The 18302-nt window shown below is 46.0% G+C and overlaps 1 protein-coding gene across 3 annotated transcripts in view; it reads right to left on the bottom strand.

Moving 5' to 3' along the window:
- Positions 1 to 308: 308 nt before the first annotated feature.
- Znf608 (zinc finger protein 608) overlaps positions 309 to 18302 on the bottom strand; it is a 122453-nt gene continuing 104459 nt past the window's right edge. For 2 of the 3 annotated variants that reach the window (XM_045130663.1, XM_045130662.1), the window contains exons 4-9: positions 13003 to 13090; positions 10035 to 12477; positions 7990 to 8407; positions 7247 to 7419; positions 4418 to 4571; positions 2150 to 2238 (exon numbers count right to left, since the gene is read on the bottom strand). In XM_045130663.1, the coding sequence (XP_044986598.1) occupies positions 2150 to 2238; positions 4418 to 4571; positions 7247 to 7419; positions 7990 to 8407; positions 10035 to 12477; positions 13003 to 13090 (3365 nt within the window). Of the gene's footprint in view, positions 1332 to 2149; positions 2239 to 4417; positions 4572 to 7246; positions 7420 to 7989; positions 8408 to 10034; positions 12478 to 13002; positions 13091 to 18302 lie in introns of those variants that run through there. The other variant, XM_045130664.1, reaches the window with a different exon arrangement.

The raw sequence follows: 18302 nt of genomic DNA, 5'->3' as shown, positions 1-18302 counted from the left end.
ACCTGCTGGCTTGTATGTCTTCTCTACTGTCCACATGTCACAAGCGTCACATGTCCACACTATCACTCCAGCTACTACAGGAACCTTTGTCTATCAATCTGTAGTGATATGTTGCATGCTTGGAGTAAATACCCTGCACTTACATATACATTTCCATAACTAAATAAAGTATTTGGTTGTTATACCTACAGATCATATAAGAGAAGTGAGTATCTGTGTATCTTGTGTTCTCACAGCTTAAGAATCTTTTTTGACAGTTAAGGCCACGGTCAGCCTACCAGAAATAACATGATACAGACAAGAAGCCATTATAAAAAAAACAAAAACCTTTTTAATTCTGATTGCCAAATTATTTAAGGCAGGTATAAAAAAGGAAAGCATTCAATATACATTTTACATAAAATAAACTAGATTACAGCATAAAACAAGTAACCAGGCAATGGCATTAAAGTCTTTCTCTTCTAAAACTGGATAATTGTAAACATTAAAAAAAAGGACTGCAGGACTATTCAAGTAATAGAACAATCACAGATGTCTCTGGTACACAGGCTATTGGGTTATTTGCCATTCAAGATTATCAAAAATGACACTTCATTATTCACAGATGCTCATTATTTCCCCATTTTAATCTTTACATCATATATACAAGACGGTTTTCGTGGTTCTGGCAACCCCATGCCTTCCAAAAGCATTTATTTCCACAACACACAAGTACAGACAGCGACCACAGGAACAGCTTACGTCGATGCGTCGTTAGCAGGAGCCACCAGTTAGACATCTCAATTGTACCAAGTGTCATCATCACAGTTTGCCTTTCTGAGGGGCGTATGGGAGAGAGATGAAGGGTATGCAAGGTTCAGGCACACTGATACATAACATTATTTATTTACAATTTAAAAGGAAAAGAAAGTAAGCAGCCTGTTGTGGCTAACACTTTTCAACATGACAAATACATTTTTTATTTCCTTTACTGAGTGGTTTGCAACTTGGCAGCAGACCCTGTGTGTGCGAGCCTGGTTACTGATACAAAAAGTAAAGAATATATATATATATATCTATATATATAGAGAGATATAGATATATATATAGATATATATATATGTATATATATACACATATGTATACGTATATATATATATATAAAACAGAAGTTTAATTACAGCAACATTTGTTACTCTGTGATAAAATCTGTAATTTACAAAAATGAAATGACTGGTTTTTGCCTGCCATTAAGGCATTTCAAATTAACACCATGGAACTGATGTCTGTATAAAGCGCTTCCCCATGTGATCCAGTCACATGACACCATGCACGTCCAATCTTGTTATTCTCTGCAAAAGAGAAGCACATTTCAGTGTCAGGTTCTGTCAACAGTGGACATGAAAGTATGAAAACACTACAGCCGAGAGGCTTGCTTGTGCTCTGTTCCCTGTGTGGAATTCAATTCTAGGGAAAGTAAAGAAATGCAAGGATAGACACTTTGAGAAAAAAATGTTAATTTCACATTAATAGGTTAACCTCTTTGAATTATTTTTTCTTAAAATTATTCTATCTTAAAATAACTAGGAAGAAAATTTAAAACATCAGAACACATATTGCCATTAGCAGTGTGATGATAGATTTCTCTACATGCACCTTTATTTTTGAGTACATTGTGAATATATTGTATGTTTTTACTATGATAGGGAAGGAACCCAGAACTTTGCACATTCTAGTAAAGGGCTGCTCTTCTCTGGAGCCACAGGCCAAGCTCCAGGAATACTTTTAACAAAGCTGTGCAGTTGGCTTAAGGAAATTTCAACTATTTGAAACATAAATCAAGCCAGGCAAGGTGGCACAAGCCTTTAATCCCAGCATACACGTAGGAGGATAGCAGTGAGTTTGAGGCCAGCCTGAGACTACATAGTAAATTCCAGGCCAGCCTGGGCTAGAGCGAGACCCTACCTCAAGAGACCAAGATAAATAAATAAATACATTCACAGAATGAGGTTCATGGCACCCAAGTTCTACAAAAGCATCTGGCATAATAAACTTATTTGCTAGAATAATCCACACAAGGAACCAAATTTTTCATCTGAAAAGCCTAGCGCTGCTCTCCAGCATTCATTAAAAAGCCTCCCAGGAAAGTGACTGGGGGGGGGGGGGGTATTTACCTTCTCTGTGCAGGAAACATTCCTGAGGCCGAGGCCTGGGCAGCCACCTGCTGAGAGGCAACAAGGGCAGCAGCAGAGGTCAAGCCTGCAGGGGAAGCACAGGGTTACCGTGACTTTCAGAAAGATAAGAGCAGATGCAGGCCTGGTGAACAGGGCACAAAGCCAGGACGCGAGCAGCAATTTGTCTTGCCTAAGCACACCCATGAAATGTCTCGGGCCACAGGGCAGACTACTAGCCACTTTTATTAGCCACCAACCAACACCTCGCTCTGGATTGAACACTGTGGTTTCGTTAACAGTTGCTCAGAGGACGCAGAGGACGTGAGCTCGGCATGGTGCTACGTGCAGTGCAGGCTCTGCTGAGGAGGACGCTCAGGAGGAAGAGCAGGTACCGGCTACCAAAAGTCAGAGTGAACTACAGAATGCTTAGAATGCATTTATTTATTTATTCATTTATTTTCAAGGTAGGGTCTCACTCAAGCCCAGGCTGACCTGGAATTCACTATGTAGTCTCAGGATGGCCTTGAACTCACAGCAATCCTCCTAGTTCTGTCTCCTGAGTGCTGAGATTAAAGGTGTGTGGCACCACGCCTGGTTCTAGAACACTGTTATAACGACTGGTTAATCATGTCAACATTTTCCCCAGTGATTTAAGCATGATGCATTCCATTAAGTACATGGCATAAATCAAGCATTCACATCAACCTTCACTTTTCTAAGTTTACATTCAACCTAGAAACAGTCTGAATCTACAAGAGAACAGTGGCAGACAGCGCAGCAGCTTCAAGTGGCTCTTGAGGTGCCTACATGGAGAATTTAAAAACTTTTCATAGAAAACAGTTCTAAGAGCCAGGCATGGTAGCATATGCCTACAATGCCAGTGCCTGGAAGGTGGAGGCAGGAGGGGAGATAAAAGTTTAAGGACACCCTCAGCTACAAAGTGAGTTTGAGATAAGAAGGAAAGGCGGCAGGGACGGAGGAATAGAGGAAGAGAAAGAAAGAGCTCTTGGGAAATCAGTAGACAAAGCAAACCTTGGGAGACTATTCTCTCCTGTTAGGGTCTTTATGTAGACATGCTGTCTTACTCAGAGACAATTTACGATGTTACAGCAATAGCACATACAAGGGAGATCTTCACTTCCTCACATGCACAGTGACTCATCTGATTCTCCTCCAAGATCTCCCCACCACTGAGTGAGTGCTTTAGGAAATGTATCTGCTCTCGTTGACCACCAAGTTACAGGACAATTGCTCTCTCTCCCAGAAGCACCTTCAGATGTTGTCTTGCTTTACACTCACACAGTAGGGTAAGAAGCAGGCTGACTGCTGCTAAGGCCTGGATTGAGTCCCCCTCAAGTGCTCATGGAGAGGCCCTAACTCTCAATTTGACTGAATTTGGACACAGGCCTGTGAAGAGGTAATATAAAATGATGCCCTAAGGGCCTCATTCTGACATGGCAGACTTAGGTCTTTGTAAGAACAGACTCCAAGAGATAACACATACACTAGCCCCCATGATATCGTGCGCCAGTAAGAAAGGTCTCGCCAGAAACCAACAAGAACAGTTGGTCCCCTTGGCTAGTTCCTAGCCTCAACCACTGTGAGAAAATCTATTTTTGATGTTTGAATCTATGCTTTTTTGTTGACATGCTGAGCTGACAAAGACAGCAAGGTCTTAGGTAAGTGGATCTGTTGTTAAAGACCCCTTATGAGGTGACAAACATGGGATGGCTAATACATGCTCACCCATGACTCACTGGCTCCCTTATGTCAATATGGCTGGTTAAAAATGCTTCTTTCCCTCTACTCACGCCTTTCAAGTGTACAGCAGTGCAGGGCAGAGAAAGCACCCCTCAAATAGGCAACTAAGTGTCAAATCTGACCACGTTGCTACCATTACTCCTATGAGAAAAGGGTCATTGAACGGGCCTGGAAATATTGGGTGAATGACTTGACCCAAGCTTCCCACTATGGCTCCTTTTCATTTACAATTTCCCTGAAGAAACCATCTGATCTTCTGACTGCTATATTCAATGTCCCAGACCCTAGCAGCCACCCGCAGCCTGTGAGATAGCAGTTCGCCTCCGACAGCATCGACCAGTAACAAGTATTAAGTGGTGGCCAGCCACATCACATCTCAATAGAACAGAAAGACATGAGAGAAGTCAGAGCAATATCACTAGGAAATCAGTATGAAAAATTGTCCCTAGCCACTGTTTTTCCAAAGAACAAAAAAAAGACTCCATAGTGATGGAGCTGCTGACCTTGAAAAGGGTCATATTGACCGGGGATGAGGGGGTAGCCCATGCCCACGTGGGTGTGGTGGTGCGTGTGCAGGTGTCGCTGGCCAAAGGGGGAGTGGCGATCCCGGTCCCGCTCGGCCTCCCGTTCCCGCTCGGAGGCAGTCTTCTCCACGGGCTGCAGAAGAGAGAAATGGCCCTGAGTGCTGCTGCTCAATGCGCCCGGCAGGAGGACAGCCACTCAGCAGCACTGCACTCAGGAGAAGATGCACATGCGCAGATGCATGAGGCCCTATGTTAATGGAAAGCGGTTTCGAAAGGCACCTGTGCAATAGCCTTAGCTCAAACTAACCCAGCAATAAAGAACCTACAAATGGCATCAATATTTTCCTCAAATGATTAAACAGAAATCCTCTCAAAATTCCTTCATAGTTATTATTTGGAATATACCTGGTGTTTTCCAGAAATCTTTTACATATAGTTATTTTAAAGTGAAGGTTTTTTTTTTTTTTTTTTTTTTAGTTTTTAATGTAAAGTTTTCTAATTATATTTACAGGCCAGACATGGTGGCATATACCTTTAATCCCAGCACTCGGGTGGCAGAGGTAGGAGGATCGCAGTGAGTTCAAGGCCACCCTGAGACTACATACTAATTATATTTACATTTTGTAGAGAAAGTGTATCTCATATTTTTCAAAACAGTCATCTATATTCATTGTGTTTCCCTAAAAATAAACATCCCCAACATCACAGTAAATCTGTATTTCATACCCAAGGGCTTCACATATGTAACTTAACCAGCCTCCGATCACAGATATTAAAAAGAAAATTGACATACTAAAAATATATAGACCATTTTCTTGTCATTTTCCCTAGACAGTACAATATCACAACTTTTTTAGAACATTTCTCTTGTTTTTATATTGTAGGAAATCCAGAGATTGTTGAAAGTAGACAAGAGGATGTATGTATTTATATGATAGCACTCTACTGCCATTTGTGAAAGGGACTTGAGTATCTGTGGTCTTGCCATCCCTGAAAGGTTCTGGAACAATCCCCTGCACACACGGAGGGAGACAACACACAAAACCATTGTTCAGTCCATATTCGGGACTCCCAAGCTCTGAATGCTCATCAGAAACTCTAGCTTTCTCACATGGGAGTTTGGTTAAGGATTCTGAGTTCCAAATACATTTCTTCCTTTGATGAGAACCTAAGAAGCTGTTCATTAAAGGGGGTGATCATGTGCCTAACTTGGCACAACATCTATGTAGTAGAAGGGCTCACAGAAAAGTCACAAGCCACCCTTTCTCTGCACAATATCCTGTGGACCTGCTCACACTGTAGACACTGGATTTTAATTACATTACACTTCTTCTTGCTAGCAACAACCAGCAGTAGCCTTTCCCCAGTCTCTTTATTAGTCTTTAAGGTGAGCAGTCACCATCTTTGCTGGGAGAGCCTCTTTCATAAATACATTTTTGCATTAATTCTGTGGGATTATAGGAACATGACAATACATTGAGGCCAAACAAACAAACAACAAACCAACCAAACAAACAAACAAAAAATCCCGCCGATGCAGCCCTCAGTTGCTCAGCCACGTGACTCGTGCCTGTAAGACACATATTTGTGTCTTAGTAAAATGAATGGTTACAACAGGTCAGGGGTTCTCAGCATTGATCCAGATGAGCTTCCAACCATGAATGCTGACCTGACCATGTGATAGGGAGGGTCACCAGAAGGATCTGAAAGCTCAAGTCCACCGAGGTCAGGTGACAATCGAGATTAGAGCCATGCAGGCTAGCAAGCTTTATTTAGGCACATGCTTATGTAGATGGGGACCTGGACAAACTGTCTAGAAGGGCTATTCTCCCACCAATCACTGCCTTGTACATGTGGGCTATATTTGCTACTACCGTTTCAAGAAGAAGAAAGCATCTAGATGTAGATGACGAACTCTGATTTTTTAAAGCTGTTCCTGAAGCAAATCCCCCCCCCCAGCTGGAACTGAAGCCAGGGCCTTGCACATGCTGGACAGGTGCTCTGCCAGCGAGCCATACCCCTGGCCCCTAGAGAACGTTTATAGCACATTTAATTAGCTGTTAAGGAGCTCGTCTGCAAAGCCAAAGGACCTCAGTTCGATTCCCCAGTATCCATGTAAGCCAGATGCACAAGGTGGCACATGCATCTGGAGTTCGTTTGCAGTGGGTGGAAGCCTTGGCACGCACATTCTCTCTCTCTCATAAGTAAATAAAAATAAAATCTTCCTTTTTTGTTAAGTTTAATTTGGCTAACAGGTCAGCAGGTTGTGGCCTCTGAACTACTTAATTATAAGGATGCTATAAATAGTCTTCGGAGCCTGTAGTAGTGGCACACACTTTTAATCCCAGCACTTGGGAGGCAGATGTATGAGGACCACTGTGAGTTCAAAGCCAGCCTGAGACATAGTGAATTCCTGGTCAGCCTGGGCTACCCGCAAAAACCAGGAAAATAAAATTGTCCTCTGATATGTTTAAGCCATAATAGTTTGTGAAAAATTTCACTTCCTATGCATTTAAATTTCCACCTAATAATCCACTTTCCTTCCTAGAGATAGGCCTCTGTAGATAAGCAAGCTATAACCTATTTGCCAACAGAAAGCTCACGGGCCCATACGTGCTCCCACAATGCTCTTCCTTTGCTGTGACTGTGCCTTACTCTTCACCACTCCCTTCTTTATGTATTGGGGTGAAACAGCCTCCAGAAACTCCAGCTGGGGTCCTAAAACATTTATACTTCATGACTGTTCTGGAGCTTGTCCCCTTTCTCCCACAAACACGCTCCTCTTAGCAGCAACGAAAGGAGGCTTACAGCAGGAGACTTGCTTCGGTACTGGCTGGCATGCTGCTGCAGCAGGTCCAGGGCTTTGGACTCTGTGGCTGTTTTCGTGCTGATGCTGGGACTGGTATTGACTTTTTCTGTCTCTTCTCTCCCCGACATCTTCCCATAAACAGGATAATGAAATCCTGGAGAGAGGTAGGCTCCTATAGATAAACAACAAATGCCACATCACATTACAGGCTACATCTTTAAAAAAAATCATTTGGGTTACATGAATTTGGGATAAGAATTCGATATCTTAACATAAGGGTTACACAGAGAATGGGCTACATCATTATTCAATTATATCTAGTTTCTCTGATTTTCTTCCCCAGTTAATTTCATCCTGATGAAAGAAGGTTATAAACAGAATTGAGCTTACAGCCACTTCATCCATTTATGTGTCTGCTTAAGTGAAAGAAACAGTAACTATAATGATTATGACAGTAAGTGCTGAGAATATTTTCATAGGCAATAAAGTATCTGTCAGTCTAATGTCTACAGCAAAGCATCGGAGACTATGGGACCAGAGCTGAGGACTCTTGACATTTCATTAAAAAAAAAAAAAAAAAAAAGCACGTTAAATAAGCTTCATCTCTGGGACTTTAAGTAGCATAAAAACAAGCAAAACAAATGTCATTCTTGAAGCTTCTAATTTATCTTGAGTTGTTAACAGCAAATATTTGAACAGAGCCTCTTCCCTGAACAATGCAGTTAGAACCCATGACACGTACCAGGGTAACTGTGCATTAGGACGGGAGAGACAGCGCGGTAGGCGGGGTGGCTGGGGTCATACACCTGCGGGTAAGGGTAGGCGTGCAGGTACTGGATGTACGACTGGTGCTGCGTCATGGGTGAGGACACAGCCCCTCGTGTTCCCCGGGAGTCCTTCCAGTGCACAGGGGTCTTTCGGTCGTCGTTTTTCAGCTTGCTTTCCTCCACTGACTGAGAATCTGGACGCTTGGCCTCTTTGGGTTCCTCTTTGATGCTCGTTAATGACACAGGAAGGGTGGACACACCGCTGTCCTTATTAGGAGTTTTCCTTGGGCTATCCTCTTTGAGCTTCTTATCTCTGTCAAGTTCTTCTGGCTTTTGCTGATCCAGATATTTGGGCTGGTATACATAATGATGCCACGTCCTTGAGTCTGGATCCTGGTTTAAAAACAAAGGTTTGTCTTAAAATTGCAATGTTTTGAGCAAGTCCCTTAATTGTCATATGGCCTGTTACTTTTCATACTAAGATACCATTTACTTACATGCTATTCCTCGTACTCTAAGTAAAAATGTCTGAAAAAAGCATTCATATTATTGATCCTTGTACACTAGACAAAACCAAAACTTTTTAGACTTCAAGCAACATCAAGATCACATTGCAGCCCAGTTACAGTCCTTCATATTTAGAGCTGGGCCCTTAAGAAACATCCTCAGACATAGTTCAATTTTCAAGTCTCTTTTCAAATCTCATGTAGACAAAATGGAGACTTAAACTCAATTTTAAGCTAATAGTAAATTTAAGTCATCCCTATATCTATTAATATCACTTAGAAAAAACCCTTGGTTTCCTAATACATTTTCTTCATCAACTGCAACTAAGGCTTAATGTTGGCTCACTTCTCATTATGTGCTAACATCTTAATCAAAACAAGATTTCAAATTAATATCACACATTATAGCTTTTCTATTAGAAAACAAAAGCATGTCTAAAGCCCCCAAATTCCATTGTTCTAACGCAGCCCTGAGGACCAGTGCCTGACTTAGGCTTCCAGAGCTGAAACCCCGATGCTCACTCAAACTCAAGGGCAGACCTTGGGAGACATGCACGTGGGAGCGGGCCTGGCAGAACACGGGTGCAGGTGGTGGGGAATCCCAGAAGCAGCGCTCACAGGGCTGCAGGGTGTCAGGGCGTCTGAGCTGTGACAGAAGTGCTGGCCCGTGTGTGGTCACGCTGGCAGAGGTTCAGTATTCTCAGGCTAGCTGACCAGAGTTCTGAAAGAGCTAAAGCCCAGCACAAGAGCCTCCTGCAAATCCTATGCCAAAGATAGCCGGCCCTTAAATTCCTTTAACAAAGATGAATGGGACTGCTTACGATGCTGCTTTTCAGTCATAAAATGACCTCAGTACTCATGAAGTCACAGTGCCTGACACTACCTACACAAGACCTTCAAAATAGGAAAGCAAAAAAAAAAAAAAAAAAAAAAAAAAAGACATCAAAATAGGAAAGACTAATTGAAAGAAGGAAGGATTCAATGGAGGGTGGACTGGGGAGGAGAATGGGGTGGTAGGAGGGAGTTGTCATGGTTTACTCTCTGTTCTTATGAAAGTTGTCAATATGAGTTGTTTTTTTTAAGATGACTGGGAAATGGGCATTCGGGGACCCAGTGTTAATATTCTTAGAAGCAGCTAACAGAAGCTTGGCAAGATGAAAGAGCAAATGCTTTAAAGATGGAACTTGAGGCTTCGGCAGCCCATGAGGAGTAAAATGCCTCCAACCTCCAGCTCAGGAAGAGACGAAGGGACCTCATCAGAATTACAGACTCAACTTGATGAACTCAACACACGTTCTTTTCACGACACACTACGACAAGAAAACAGTGAGCAATGGACATTTTAGAACCGTACAGAAACTCCTGAGAATCTTTAAGGATGGTTTTCAAGAGAAGGTGGGGTGGGGACCCGGATGTTGGCTTCTCCTCTCTAAGACGTCTAGCCAGATCAAGCCCAGCCATGTGCACATCTCAGACTGCTCCCTGTCTATTGGGGTCACGCTCCACAATCTTACTTGTTTAAATCTCGAGGTTGGGTCTACACCTGTCTGCTTCATAGAGTCCATGACAGATTTCATTTCTACAGCCTCCTTAATAAGCTGGTGGTTTTCCATCTGCTTAGCTTTGAAGCTGTCGGCCTGAAGGTGCTGCTGGTGATTGGACAGAAGCTGCGATTTACCTGTCTCCTCAGTTTTATTAGGCACTGACGGCCCTACTTTACAATGGGTTTTGTTAGGCTCCGGGGTGGAGGGAGCTTTTGAGATTGTGGCCGATGGCATGTTTTTCTGCTTACTGTCTTCCTGGCCCGGCTCTTTCAAGGGGAGCTCGGTCTTCCTTTCACAGTCTCCTCGCCCCGCCTGGGCCATTTTCTGCTCGGCCACCCTCTGGTCCTCGTAGTACTTCTCGTATTGCTGCCTGTAGGCGGGGCTGGTGGCCATCAGAGACTTCTGGTCCATGTAGAGCCCATAGGCGTACTGGCCATAGTAAAGTGACTGAGCCAGGGCAGGGTGCCTCTGCGTGACCACCGACGCGTGCGGGGGCTGCAGAGCCGTCGAGTTATGGTCCACTTTCTTGGGCTCTAAGTGCTCCGCCTTGTCTTTCTGGTCCGCGTCTTCCCCCGACTCCTTCTTGATCTTCATGCCCTGAGTGCTCCCACTGTTCCCAGCCGAGGGGATGCCCACCTGTCCGGGGTGCATGTAGGTGGGAGAGTAGTAAGGGTCGTAGCCATGGTAGTAGGGAGAGTGGCACTCTTTCAGCTGAGACGGCGGCTGCGCTGCCGTGGACGCATGTCCTTTGACCAGCCCGTCTTTAGCAGACATGATGTCGGACGGGGAGCTGGCCTTGGACCTCACGCCCTCCGACCTGCTGTCCGAGGCGCCGTCGTCGGCGGCGTCCGAGATGTCCGAGTAGGCGGGGCTGCTGGTCTTGGCCGCGTCGGCGCCGTTCTGCGGCAGCGCGTGCAGCGGGGCCAGCGGCGGCTGCCCGTTCACCAGCGCGCTGCAGTCGGCGCGCGCCGCGCTGCCGATGGACGGGCTGGGCGCGTTGTCGGTGAACGTGTACACCTTGTCCGCCTCGGCCTTGATGCTGGCCATGCGGCTCTCCTGGGCCTCGGACAGCCCGTTGGCCAGCCCTTCCCCCTTACTCAGGTGCTCCTTCAGAAAGTGCCCAGCCAGGTCCTTGCCCGCCGCCTTCGCGTCCTCCAGCTTCGCGTCCAGCTTGGCGCTGGGCGTCTCCCGGCCCTCGCGCTCCTTGGCCTTCCGCTTCTCCTTCCGCTTCCGGTCCTTGAGCGAGGCCAGGGCGGGGCTCACGGCGGCCGGCTCCCCCGCGGCCGCGGGCTTGGGCTGGATGGGCTTCAGCGGCGGGCTCCTGGGCGTGGCCTGCCCCGCGGGCGCGGAGAGCGGGGGAAGCCCGGGCAGCGGCCCCGAGCCCGCGGGCGTGAAGGCCGCCGTGGGGATGGCGATCAGCTGCGGGGGCGCGGGCGCGGGCGCGGGCGCGATGGGCCGCGCGCCTTTCAGCTTGGAGAGGTTCTTGTCCACTTTGCAGTTGCTCGCCTTCTTGCCCTTTTCCTTGTCGCCCAGAATCTTCTTGTCGATCAAGCCCTCGGCTTCCAGTTTGGGCATCTCCACGGACAAGCTGGCGTCGCCGGCCGAGCAACTGTCTAGCGTGGCAGACATGTTGGAGATGACTGGGAGGTTGTTCAGTTCCGTGGCGAGGCCCTTCTTTTTGCCCGAGTTCTTGCCGGCTTTGGAACCAACCGCAGGGCCCGGCCCATTGCTTATCAGCTCTCTCTTTCCCTTGGGGGTCCCGGGTGCGGCCCCAGACCCGGGGGAGGCAGGCGCCTTCACCGGATCGTACCCCGGCACGCCCGTGCTCGGCTCGCTGCACTCCAGGGCGACGTTGCTCAGGGCCTCTTCGCAGTCCGAGATCTTGTCCTCACCGTCAGGCTCGAACTCCAGCTTGTTTTCTGGGTCTAAGTGTGCATGAGCCTGGTGGTACCTCAGGCCATTGATGTGCTTGTACTTTTTGTTGCAGTTTGGGTGGGGACAGTCGATTAACACAGGAGAGGCGCAGCCTTGGTCCAAAAAAGTAGCCTCAGGTTTGCCCTGAGGGGTGGTGGGGGTGCTCCTGGAGTTCGTGCGGACCCTCTTTCCAGGCTTACAGTCCTCGGAGCTGGAGTTCAGGTCCAGCTCCATCGGAGGCTTGTTTTTCCTCTTGTTGGTGGAGGAAGGGCTGGCTTTGATGTCCTCAGCGGCACAATTTGGGGGTGTCCTTCGTCCGCTAGCATTGAGGCTGCCACGCCTCCCTTTCCCATTGGCGCCCCCTCGGTTCTTGCTCTGCATCCCCCTGGACTCTGTGAAGTTGGTCTCCGAGCCCGGAGCAGCAGCGGCAGACCTCGCTCTCTTCCCTCTACCACGGCCGCCTCTCATCTCCAAGTCACTTGTTGGCGATTCACAAAACCTAGGGAAGCAAAGAACAGGTGTCAAATGCACATGTCTAAAATAGCCCAGGAATTCACAAGAGACCCAAAGCAGCGCAGCGGGTCGCCACCTTAGTAGCTGGAGGCCTGGGGAGAACTTCCTGTCCTAGCACCAGGAGCAAACTGCCCAAGGGCTCAAGATCACCCTCAGAAAACCCGAGAAATCGGCCCCAGTAGTTGATCCCAACCAGTGCACATTCCCATGTTGAAAGAAAGGGGAGGAAGAGGAGGTGGGGGAGGAAGAGGGTGTGAGGCTGGTGGAGAGAAGAGAAAAACAAAGGAGGAAGAATAAGAGAGAGGGGACTGGAGATATCCCTCCAGAAGAGAAAGGCAGTGTCTGCATTTTCCTATGCCCAGTCAGCCCAGAATTGCTCATTTCTCTTTTGCCTGGTTTCCATTTACAGGAAGAGTTGTACATATTACTAATCTGTTTCTACAGCTTCCTCGCAAAGACGGGGTGGGGGTGAGAGAAGGCAGGGAAGGTTGAGGAGATAAAAGGCACTCACCTGGGGGGCGCCCAGTCGTGCTTGGTGCAGTCCAGTAGGGTTCCCACGTAAGTTTTGTTCCTCCACGTGACATTGACCACTAGGACACCTGCGGCAGTGGAGTGCGGGGTGAGAAATGAGTACATTTAACACCAATTATTTCCACTTCATTTATTGTTATTATTTTTACCAGTAGACTTCTATTCTCACTTGCTTTCAAAAGCTGTGGTTTACATCCTTCCTTTTTCTGGTTTCAGTGACCTCAAGTAAAAACCCACAGGAAATTGTGTGTGTGTGTGTGTGTGTGTGTGTGTACGTGCTCATGTGGTACAAAAAGGTGAAACTGTGAGAGTGTGATCAAGATACTGCTGACAGAAGGAAATGGTTTTTGCCATGTCCTGCTGTAAAACAGCAACACTCACCTCTTAATTTTTCTATTATTACACGTAATTGCTTTCGTTTGGCAGGCAGCCAACATAAACTAAGCATGAGTTACCAGTGCTTAAACCAGAAGATGACTGAAAGGAATCGGTTTGGTTTCAAATTCAACAATATAAAGTCATGGTGATTTTTATTAAGACAAAAAATATGCAGGTATACAAAAAAAGTTCAAAATTCAAAAGTGGAGCCTCAGCATTCAGAGTAGGCAGCTATGCCTTCTAGATTCCTCCCCTAAACTCTGTGAGACAAATCAGCCTCGGGGTGGGCTCCCTGTCACTGTTTGGTCTTGTCTTATATTAAGAGCTCTTAAAATAGCAGACTTACGAAAATAAATGTGCACAATAGATTTTTCTCTTGAGGATATCTTTAGAATCAACTTTGGTCAGCATTTGCCACAGAGGATTAGAAGAGAAATCTCAAAACCAACTCATTTGTTTCCTATCAGCCATTCTGCTTTTCTCCATTGCTTTGCAGACAGACAGTTTAATTTAACCCTGCATCTGTGAATTACTAAACTTAAGGGCACTTAGTATACCAAATGTCACTGAGAAACAAAATATAGCATCTTGTTTATTTCTCTTGAGGACAAGTGCCACTTTAAAAAAAATTACTCCTTTAAAGCTAGATTCTGAGACACACATAAAATATTAGGACAAATAAATGAATATTTAAGCAAATCTTTGTTTTGTTCGGTGTGTCTACGCTCTCACTCGCAGAAGCACACATTCCGCAGTGCCTCAGCCAGTGGCTTGCTCGGTTCCGCTATCTGCCATTTTGAACTGGGCTCTTTTATGGCAAGGGAAACCTTACAACGTAAGGCTCTTTCCTTGGAAAACTATGAACAGCACATAAAATGTTTGGATGGTTGGGACTCTTGTACTGGGGAAGGAAGATTTTCTTTCAAAAGTCACACAAAGAGATTTTAAAATCGTTTCCCATATGGCCTATGTTGCTATTAGTTACGCGACAGCTGAATTGACTCCCTGTAAATTCAGCCTAGTGCAGCAATAATGGGGGAGGGGCAAGAAAACCTGGGATGAAGCAAGGTAAGCATTTCCTCAAATCCTGGCTGGTTCTTTTGTAATTCCCTCCGGAAATAAAAAATTAACCATTGAGCATGAAAAAGCACATTGCCATGAGAATCAATAGTAATTAGGCGTTTGGTCAAAAATTGCACAAGACAGAACAATTGGAGGAAAGAACGCTTTAGGAAAGAGAAGCGCGGGTGTGGAGGAGCGGTGGGGGAGGGCCGGGCTGGTTTTCTCATCATCTGCTCTCTGGGGCACTGTGTGTGGTGTCCAAGACCTTTGCAGCTGCTTAAAATTCTTTAGCGCGTCAGCTATGTTTACAGTGCAGGAATGTGTCTGTATTGCCAGAAGGTTACTGCATTTTAGCTTTAGATGCAATAGGCTGAAATCACTGCGTTCCAGAGTCCCTGCTGTAGCCCAAATGTATAATTAAAATTGCTTGAAAGGAAACATGAAAGAAACAACAAACCCTCCATTCTTGCAGTAATAAAATTAAAAACAGGAAAAGTCTGCACAGACACTTAACATTTGTCTGCAGTGAAAGGCTTTTGTTACAGCTTTTCCCCTAAGGGTTTCGCGTTTCCAGCAATCGCGGGCCACTGATTGGCCAGCGCCTACTGCGAAAGCTCGCGTCGGATTGGCTGGGCCAAGGGCAGCGGCCGCGACGGCGGGCAGGAGGCGGCCCGGAGCCGCGCCAGCCGCAGCCTGCAGCCCGCAGCCTCGGCCCACGCGGGCCAGGCCGGTCCGTTGGAAGCCAGCTGCGGTCGCCGGTCGCCGTGGCCTTGCGCTCGGGGTCCCCCCTCCACCCTGCGGGTCACAGATGCCAGCCGATTCACAACCAGACTTGCCTTCTCAAAACCCGCAGAGGGCGGCTGGGGCCAAGGGGAAAGAAGGAACCCAAGATAAGCCATCAATCACTGGTTATCTGAGGCTGCAGGTTGAAACGGTCTCAAGGCCTGAAGTGCAGTTGCAATTTCCACCCCCAAAACGATTCCCATCTGCTACTCTCCTCAGCCGCACAAGCGACGTGGTCCTCTTGACAGGGAATGAAGCCCTTTCAAGAAATGCGCATTTTCAACTTCAGAGGGCCTAAATGAATCGCCCTATTTTTTTTTTTTATGAAACGCTGTCCGCATTTGAAATGCTCAAAACAAATGTTCCACTTCGAGGGAGATTTTAACTCATTTATTTTGTTAAGTCTCCACCAATGCACATGTACATGACGCTGCACAGGGCGGCAGTCTTTAGATCTGCCTTGAATCTTCACGTGGGGGTGGCGCGAGCGCATATGTGTTTGCAGACCCGCCTCTATGTTGGAAGAAGGGCTTAAGGAATACGCACATAAACCAGGCGGCTTATGTTTCTTTGTAAGGTCTATGTTTAGACAACATCCAATTTTGAAGGGCCAAGTAGGTATAAGAGGATGCGTTTTTGCTCTGAACCATGTAAGTGGTTTATCATATGGCTGAAAAAGCAGATTTTGCATATTTTGTAATTCACGGCTACGTAGAGCCAACTACACTCTAACATCATAGTGTGAAAGTGAATCTTCTAACTCTAGCCTTCAAGTTGTATTTCTCATTTATATAAGTTAGAAGTTCATATACATCACATCCTGAAATATCTGTCTTTCAAAGCACATATTTTCAATATCTAGCCCATACCTAGTAGAAGTTGGGGACCTGTTTTACAAGTCCATTTTGTCTTTATATTCTCAAATGTATTATTAGGTTTATTTATTTATTTCTTTTTCTTTTTCTTTTCTTTTCTATTTGTTTTTAAACAGATAGAGAGAATGGGCATGCCAGGCCCTCTCACCACTGCAAACAAACTCTAGATGCATGTACCACCTTGTGTATATGGCTTTTGTGGGTGCTAGGGAATCAAACCTAGGTCCTTAGTTTTCACAGGCAAGCTCCTTAGCCACTAAGCCATCTCTCCAGGCCCTCTCACCAGGTTTCTAATCTTCCCCTTTTCATCATGCACAATTGGAAAAATACCTGAGGTGGATCAGGACGAGGACTATGGCCTCGAGGAAGGCTAGGGAGAAGGCTCAGGGGGTAAAGTCCTTGCTGTGCACGCCTGACAAGAGCTGACATCTCAGAACCCATGCAAAGCTGGATGCAAGTAGCACATGTGCCTGCAATCCCAGCGTGCCCATGGCCACGAGAAGCTCAACGCTCATGGGCCAGTCTATCTGGCATTTGCAGTGGCAAACATCAGACAGATCTTCTCTCAAACAAGGTGGAAAGTGAAGACTGTGGTTGTCATCCGTCCTCCACACACAAGCCATGGCACATGTGTGCCCACCCACAAGCACACAAGAGTGCAGAAGTATACAATCATGTTCTCACCACACATGATTTTTATCTCTGCATTGTCAACACTGTTTCAGATCCTGGTGTCAAAATTAAGATGTTACTTGCAAAGGCGTATTATCTCCTGTGTTACCTACCTTATCACAAACATGCTACTCTGTAGCCACAGCCACTTTCTCCATAAGCAGAGGAAACCCCCAGGCCTCACAGGGATTCCTGTTCTACTTCCCAGTCAGGCTCATCTGAGAAGACAGTGTCAATATCTGTTGGGTATGCGGGAGACACCAATTCATTGCTACTGAACCCAACTGTTTTTTTTTTGTTTGTTTGTTTTAGGTTTTATGTTTGTTTTGTTTTTTCATGGTAGGGTCTCTCTCTAGCTCAGGCTGACCTGGAATTCACTATGTAGTCTCAGGGCAGCCTCGAACTCATGGTGATCTTCCTACCTCTGCCTCCCGAGTGCTGGGGTTAAAGGTGTGCACCACCACACCTGGACAAATTAGACATATTTTATTGAGAGCTTTCTCCAACTGAAATAGTTTACAATCTTAAAACCAGCACCAATAAACTCAGTAATCAAGAATCAGAAACAATTTTGCATATGACCTGCATTTACAGAGTCGACCCATCGTTCCATCGTTCGAGACTAGACACTGGTGTGATGCTCCTGCCCTGCCTTCAGTTCCTGTTCAGAAGGGAGCCTTGAGACTAGGCTCTTAAACTAGCAATCCTCAACCTTGCCCTATCTGACTGGACCAGTGTTGGACAGCTGAAGAAAAGGCAACCAGACTTAACAACAACAACAGAAACAGACTTAAGCTAGGCATGTGAATTAGTAATATAGAAGGTTAGGAAAGCTGATACTAAGAGAAGCCTAAGAAGGCTGTAATGGACCAGAACTGCAAAGACACAACAGATATGAGGTGATGATGTCAAGTGCCGGGATAAAGTGTACTAGTATACGCGTGTGTGTGTGCATTTGTGTGTGCACATGCGTGTGTGAGTGTCTGTGTGTACCTTTTTCCTTTGGCCTCATCAGTGAAGGAGGATCTTACCAGCACCCACCCAGGACTTCCTGGTTATTAACTAGCCATCTTGTCAATAACTATTCATTCTGTTAAACCAAAAATCTGTCTGTGGCCTTTAATCCCAGCACTGGGAGGCAGAGGTAGGAGGATCACCATTGTTCGTGGCCAGCCTGAGACTGCATAGTGACTTTCAGGTAGGCCTGAGCCACAGTGAAACCCCACCTTGAAACAAACAAAAACAAACAAGATCATTGTGGGTGACTGTGTTGCTCTTGGTGTGTCTCCCAATACTCCTGAAGCACCATCCTCCTCCTCCACTAACAGCTGGCATCCTGGCACGGGCAAAGCTGTCTCAGCATCCTCTCACTTTTGGTTTCTTCAGCTGTTCTTTGTGTCACATTGTAACTACCTTGAAAGAAATCTTAAATAAGATATCTTACTTTAAGTCCCCAAGGAAAGTTAAACTTCCTAATAAAGTGGGACAAACTCTAGGGTTATCTATTCTG

This window comes from Jaculus jaculus, chromosome 12 (genome assembly GCF_020740685.1).
Source record: "Jaculus jaculus isolate mJacJac1 chromosome 12, mJacJac1.mat.Y.cur, whole genome shotgun sequence".
Classification (NCBI taxonomy): Eukaryota; Metazoa; Chordata; class Mammalia; order Rodentia; family Dipodidae; genus Jaculus; species Jaculus jaculus.
The sequence above is the reverse complement of the archived record's forward strand: the minus strand, read 5'-3'. Positions and strand labels throughout refer to the sequence as shown.